Source organism: Agrilus planipennis, unplaced genomic scaffold, assembly GCF_000699045.2.
Source record: "Agrilus planipennis isolate EAB-ADULT unplaced genomic scaffold, Apla_2.0 scaffold399, whole genome shotgun sequence".
Taxonomy (NCBI): Eukaryota; Metazoa; Arthropoda; class Insecta; order Coleoptera; family Buprestidae; genus Agrilus; species Agrilus planipennis.
Window position 1 is genome coordinate 20,663 of NW_020442406.1, and position 6,775 is coordinate 27,437.

Here is a 6,775-nt window from a genome sequence, read left to right on the forward strand (position 1 = left end):
GCGGACTTAAAAATTTCGACTGTCAACACTTGCGGCTGGAAGCGTAAAAAACACAACATAACACACACCTTACACACCGATCAAATACACATTCTCGCGCTCCAAGAGACTTTATGCAAACGAAAAGATAAAATACACATCGCGGATTACAAAATCTACAGGGATGATAAAATCCTCCGTAAAAGGGGAACCGCGCTTATCATTCACAATTCAATCGCTTCTAGCCATTTTTTCCTACCTGCGCAATTTTCAGAAATCGACTGCTGTGCTGCCACTATACATCTACACACTGGAGATATCATAATTTTCTCTTTCTACAACAGTCCCTCCAGGGCGCTCACGGTCGATTTTTTAGCATACATTTCAACCTTACCTCGCGCAATAGTTTTAGGCGACTTTAATGCGAGGCACACTTCCTTCGGTGATACTTTAACAAACGCAAACGGTCGTTCACTCGCTAACGCATTACTGTCACACAGTCTATATCGCATTAGAAATAAAAACATCACCTTCATGAATTATGCCGGTGCTTCCATCCCGGACCACATAATATGCACAGACAGACTAGCACCACTCTTTACAAACGAATGCGTTATCGGAACACCGATCACTAGCGATCACTTGCCTCTCACCGCCACACTCAGTATTCAAACTCGTATCCTCACGCGTCCGACATTCAAAGAAATACGAGACTTCAAAAACATCAACTTCGACCGGCTACGCGAACACGTAACTAACGCGAACCTAACCGCACCGGACATATCAAACCCCGAAGAAATCGACGCCCCAAACGAAACCTACAACCAAACAATTCAAAACGCGATAAACGACATAGTACCGATTAAACGTACCTGCCTAGGAAGGAAACGTCTCCCTCGCGAAATAATCGAACTAATTAAACGAAAACGCGAAATCTATCGTCTATTTATCAGAAATAGGAACCCGCTCATCAAAACGGAATGGAATAGATTAAACGCCCTAGTCCGTCTAAAAATTAACCAACACCACGAGAAAAGGTGGAACGAAACATGTTCAAAACTAAATCATCATGACGGCACTAAATTTTGGAGCAAATTCAAAGCAATCACTGGACAAAAACGCGCGACAATAAGCCATCTCGCAGTCAACGATCGTATCTACAACACACCGAAGAAAAAATTAATGCATTCGCGGAAACAATCGAAAATCTACACATAACTTACACCGGTCCACACCATGACGCTGAGCACACCGTAAGAGTAGATCGCCAAATTACACGAGATCTACAGAATGCTCAATACACACAACCAACATACTACGCGAAATAACAACGCAGGACATCACCGACACTTTCGTAAAATTAAAAAACAATTCCCCGGGTGAAGATGGCATAACAAACAATATTATCAAAAACCTTCCACAATCCGCGATCGAATACCCCTCAGCTATTTATAACGGCATACTAACAACCGGATATTATCCCACACGGTGGAAAAGCGCACAAATAGTAATGATCCCCAAACCCGGGAAGAATCATACCGACCCTAAATCATACCGCCCAATATCGCTCGTAAAACAGCCGAAGAATGACCTAAGAATCATACCGACCCTAAATCATACCGCCCAATATCGCTTGTAAATAACTCCGGAAAAATCTTCGAACGAATAATCGGATCGCGACTCAGAGAATACTGCACTGATAACAATGTCATCCCGAATTCCCAAGCTGGGTTCCAAAAGGGACTTAGTTCCCTTGACCCAGTCCTAAAACTCCAGACCGAGGCAATTTCTAACATGAACGCGGGCGGGTGCACTCTAGCAATCGCACTCGATTTCGAAAGAGCATTCGATACAGTCTGGCACAACGGCCTATTATATAAATTACTCAAAATTAATCTACCTCCCTTTTTCGTAAAAATTATAGCATCATTCCTATCAGATAGACCATCCAAAATTAAAATCGGTAACACGCTCTCGCGATCGTTCACACTAACAGCAGGAGTGCCGCAGGGCACAGTACTTGCTCCACACCTGTACAACATTTATTGTCACGACCTACCCCAACCTATAATGGACACTATCAGTCTAGGTCAATTCGCTGACGACACCGCATATTGGGCAAACGGGAATAGCGCGAAATCATGCAACACAAAATTAAACAGCCAAATCAAAAAGCTAGAAGTGTGGCTCAGCAAATGGCGCCTAAAACCCAACCCCGATAAAACACAACTGATTATGTTCAACCATTCCAGGCTAACTTGCAAATACACCCTTTCTAAAGAAGAAGTCAACGTCAAACTTTTCAATCAAAATATTCAGTTAAAAAAGGAAATTAAATACCTAGGATTCACATTAACACACACGCTCAATCCGCACAACGATATTTTAACTACACTCGACAAATTTAGAAAACGCGCAAACTTAATTTCACTAATCAACGGTAAGATTAAAACTTGCAACACGGAAACACTACTACACACCTATAAAACGTTCGTTAGGCCCTTAATAGATTACCGAGCAGTTATACTAACGACAGCCACCGAAAAACAGATTCACTCCATTCTCACCGCGGAAAGACGCATCTTACGCAAAATCGCGCGTTTAAATCGATTTTCCCCTTCGGATACACTGTACACTAATAATAACATAAACATTAACCAAATACCTTACCGTATCGCTGAACTCCAAAGCAGATTTGTAAACCGAGCCATTGAGAACAATAACCCCATCTCATCAAATACATTAAAACACATACCTCTCAGACTTAAACGTAAACCCAAAAACAAAATACCCTTTCCCCCCGCCAAACTTCTGGCAATAACCCCTACAATCCCAGACGAATACTCTGAATATTTAGACAACCTCCCTCCTTCAATAAAATAACATAACAATCCTAAAATCCTACAAACACACAACCATCNGAAGTTGTATTTTCAGAACATGTCTTATCAGATTGTAATCAATTATTCCATCTTCCCACGATAATCCGTGAAAGTTCCTTTTCAACCAACGATTTTCACGTACGTATTTCGGTGATAGATATTGATATTGATGTGGCGGTTTAAATAAAAATACATTTATGTCTTCGTTCGAAAGATTGCAAACGGATACTTCTTTTGCAACAAATTGATTATTGTTTGTTTTAAAACCTTGTAAATCAACGATTACAGGTTTTCCCATTATATTTGTAAAACCGTGCGCGCATGCATCACTAAACTGTTTTTGAACATTACTATCTACTATTGTACTTTTTTCATATTGAAAACAGAGAATAATAATAATAAACACATAAAACTAGGTCACATGATACTGATACGAACTTATGACTAATTCTTATCAGCTGAGGGACCTTTTCCAGTAAAATAGGTTGTTGAAATGTGTTTATGTCCACTTTTTGTCTTGATATACTCTGTAAAATTGCAAGGAATACAACCCGTATCAGGTTCATCAGTTTCACCTTTACATTTAGGGCACCTGTATTTAATTTTAATGGGCATCTTCTTTTTCTTTTTATATAAAATACGCACAACACTTGTACGTGGATTGTAATTTACAAATCTTTCGTGAATAATTAGACAATACGCCGACGTTTTAGCAGCTACATCTTCAGCAGTTTCAAATTCTAATGGAATATCAACAGCACCGTTTTTAACCGTTTCACTTTGGTGTGAGCAATCAATTACCGCTAGCGGTGCACGTTTCTTAAACAAATCTGGTGTAAGCAGGGTTCGGCGCTGCTCTTATTACAATAATACGACTGTTGAAATTTGCTATACATTTGGTATAAAATTGCAAATTGATTTTGACGATAATTAACATTGATATCGTCAGATGGATAAATTTCAGTTTAAATATAATTTAAAAGACTTCAAACTGCAATGATCAAAATGTGAATTATCTGATTTAGGGTTGTTTTCTGTCGATTTAAAAACCTACGATGATTTAATCACTGTAATTTAAAGTATTTGCTGCATACGGTTGATGCGAATGTAATTCGATATTTGTTATCGAATTATCCAAGTTAATTTTTTTATTAACTTGTAGTATATTCATCATTTTTCTTTTTTATTACTTTTTCAATTTGAAACCGAGTGATATTAAAAATTTTTGTTTTCTGATGTTAGTCTTTTAGACTCTTCTTTATGACTAATTTTGTTAATTGTAGCTGGTCCATATATATCTTCACTGGTTCTATTGTCGTTGTTACTGCTACCATTAAATCTTACAACCATATCTCTTTTTTTCTTAATTTACTATCTTCCTTAGATGTAGTGCGACTGTTATAACCTCCTGTCTGAAATTAACTAAGTTCCCATTTTGGTCTACTATTTTAAGTGTTATATTATTTATAATGTGAGTGGTTATCGGTAAATAAATAACATTAATTGAAAAAGAAAAATGAAATTTATTAAAATGATTACAAATGTATTTGTTTTATGAATTTAATTCCATTTGTTATATATTCCACTGTAACATTTCCTTATAATAGTGACGACGAATTAAATTTGTCTCCAAATTGTTAATGAATTCAGGGCCTCGATACATACTAAATATTTTCAATATAGAAAATTGGCCGTAGCAAGTTTCTACTTTGTGCCGTACTATGTAATATGACAAGTACAATGAGACAGGCACAGTGCTTTTAAACGCAACGGTGTAGAACATTTTTGGTTTTCTGAGTAAAGAAAGTTTTATTTGTTAAATATTTATAATTAAAAAAATCATTACTTACTTAGAGTTTCACTTACCGCGTAAACACAGCTTTATTTAATGTATATCTTAAATGGAAGCGTATTCCTATTTGCAATCAGAAAAAAATATTGTCATAATTTAAACTTATACTCAGAAAAACAAACTTTGTTCTAGATCTATTTATTTATTCTTAACTTTCTCACCGACTGCAATGTGACACAGTTTTTGTACGGTATTTCGTTTTTTTAGGTAAAATGACAAAAACGGAACTATTGTATTTCGTTAACTTTGTCCATTTATGAATCCTCCACAGCTTTAACCCTATGTAACGCAGGTAAATGGAATTTCACACGTAAATGTTGCAGACTGTGGTCTCATTTACTGTATATACGTACATATATATATAGGTACTCAGGATGAGTAATAATAGTTTCGCTTTTGCCGTTTTGTCTTGTCTTTTTTTCATCTTGTTCGTTTAGCAATACCAAAATGAAGGCCAAGACTTAGCACTCCTAGCATAACCAACATCAGAACTAGACCAAGACCAAGAGCAAAATTTATTAGTTTCACGCAAAATTATAATCATACATAGGAATATTAGAAATTGTTAAGAAAATCTCTAGCACGATCGGCGCCGAATCGGGTTCTACTAGGGCGTATCTTACTAGGGCACTGAAATATGGTTCTGATCAATGTGGAAAGTCTAGTTTGTGGGTTTTGCAATATCACTCAGCGAAAACCTGAATAACCCACAACTTTGTCAAGACAAGTATATTAGAATTTCTAGAGAATTCCAGATCTACGACGATAATGTGTATAATGCATAACATTAATGAACATCATTAAGTTAATTTGGATAGAATTCTCATCAAAATTTATTTGAAATTACCATAATATGTATTTAGATTATCTCACAAAAAATATAAACAGGAAGACTAACCAAAAATTAANTTATTTACGTCAAGGTATATTAAACCAATCTCGTACGACGAATTCTCAACTAAATGTATTGGTGGATAAAAGTCATTACTTAAAACGGAAGATCCTTTACTAGTAAACATGAGCAGGTACGACATTTTAGCGTCTGACTGTATGGGTTTCTTTTCCCTATCTTTGTTTTAAACCGATACCAATGATGGATTAAAACAAACTGTTGTATCCTATATACTGCTTTATTTTTTTATATAAGAAATCAATACATAAGTGTCCACAATTCCAAGTGTTATATGACTGATATTGGGTATAATTATATCTTATTGTACATAATCCATCTGAATTAAAATAATTTATCGCTTCCAATGGCGGTCTTAAATTACCAAACGAATCAAAGTACTCTACGTTAGATCCTTTCTTCTTATAGGCAGTCCATTGGGTTCCCATTCCGCTATCGTTATCCAAATTAATAACACCCGACTCATTTTATCTAATTTTCTTAGGTAATCTATCACCTGAAAATATACCTCGAAAATTAGGTACTTTTAATGCTTTTATAACTTTACCAATGCTGATATCAGTTAGAGGTTTAGAGTCTGTTTCTTTTATGTGTCTCTCTCTCTCTCTATTTCGTTGAAAGAAAGGAACCATTGAAAATACATCGGAAAAGTGTGTTGTGATCCACTCCTGTAGGTATCCATTAGAGGTAAGTTTAAATTTTGTTCTTACTACAGATAGTATTACCATTGCACACTAAAAGTATTAATTGCCGTTATCAGCCAGTCTTGCATTATGAATTCGAAATCGATGACAAACATCTTGAGCACTATAAAAAGCATTAATTGTTGCTATCAACAAGTCTCACATTAAGAATTCATACATCGATGGTAAAAGGTAATTCATTAACCTAATAAAGCATTTTTCGGTATCACATTAATGGTAGTTATCAACAAGTCTCATATTAATAATTCGTATATCGATGACAAACATGCTGCTCCTAAGCATATAATAACCCAATTTTTAAGCAACACCTCAGATCTGAATTTGACGTTAGTCTGTAAGTATTTGTATAAAATAATTAAAAAGAAAAAATGCCGGGCATCCTGATGTGTAGTGAAGAGCTGCAGGATGCAGCAATTTTGTATCAATTTTTACCGATTCAATTACAAGT

The 6,775-nt window shown here is 35.8% G+C and overlaps 1 protein-coding gene across 1 annotated transcript in view; it reads left to right on the top strand.

Moving 5' to 3' along the window:
• The first annotated feature begins 513 nt into the window (after positions 1-513).
• The window catches only part of LOC108742718 (cadherin-related tumor suppressor), a 59,101-nt gene continuing 52,839 nt past the window's right edge, over positions 514-6,775 (top strand). The window contains exon 1 of the mRNA XM_025980143.1: positions 514-847. Coding sequence (XP_025835928.1) covers positions 514-847 — 334 coding nt within the window. The remainder of the gene's footprint in view (positions 848-6,775) is intronic.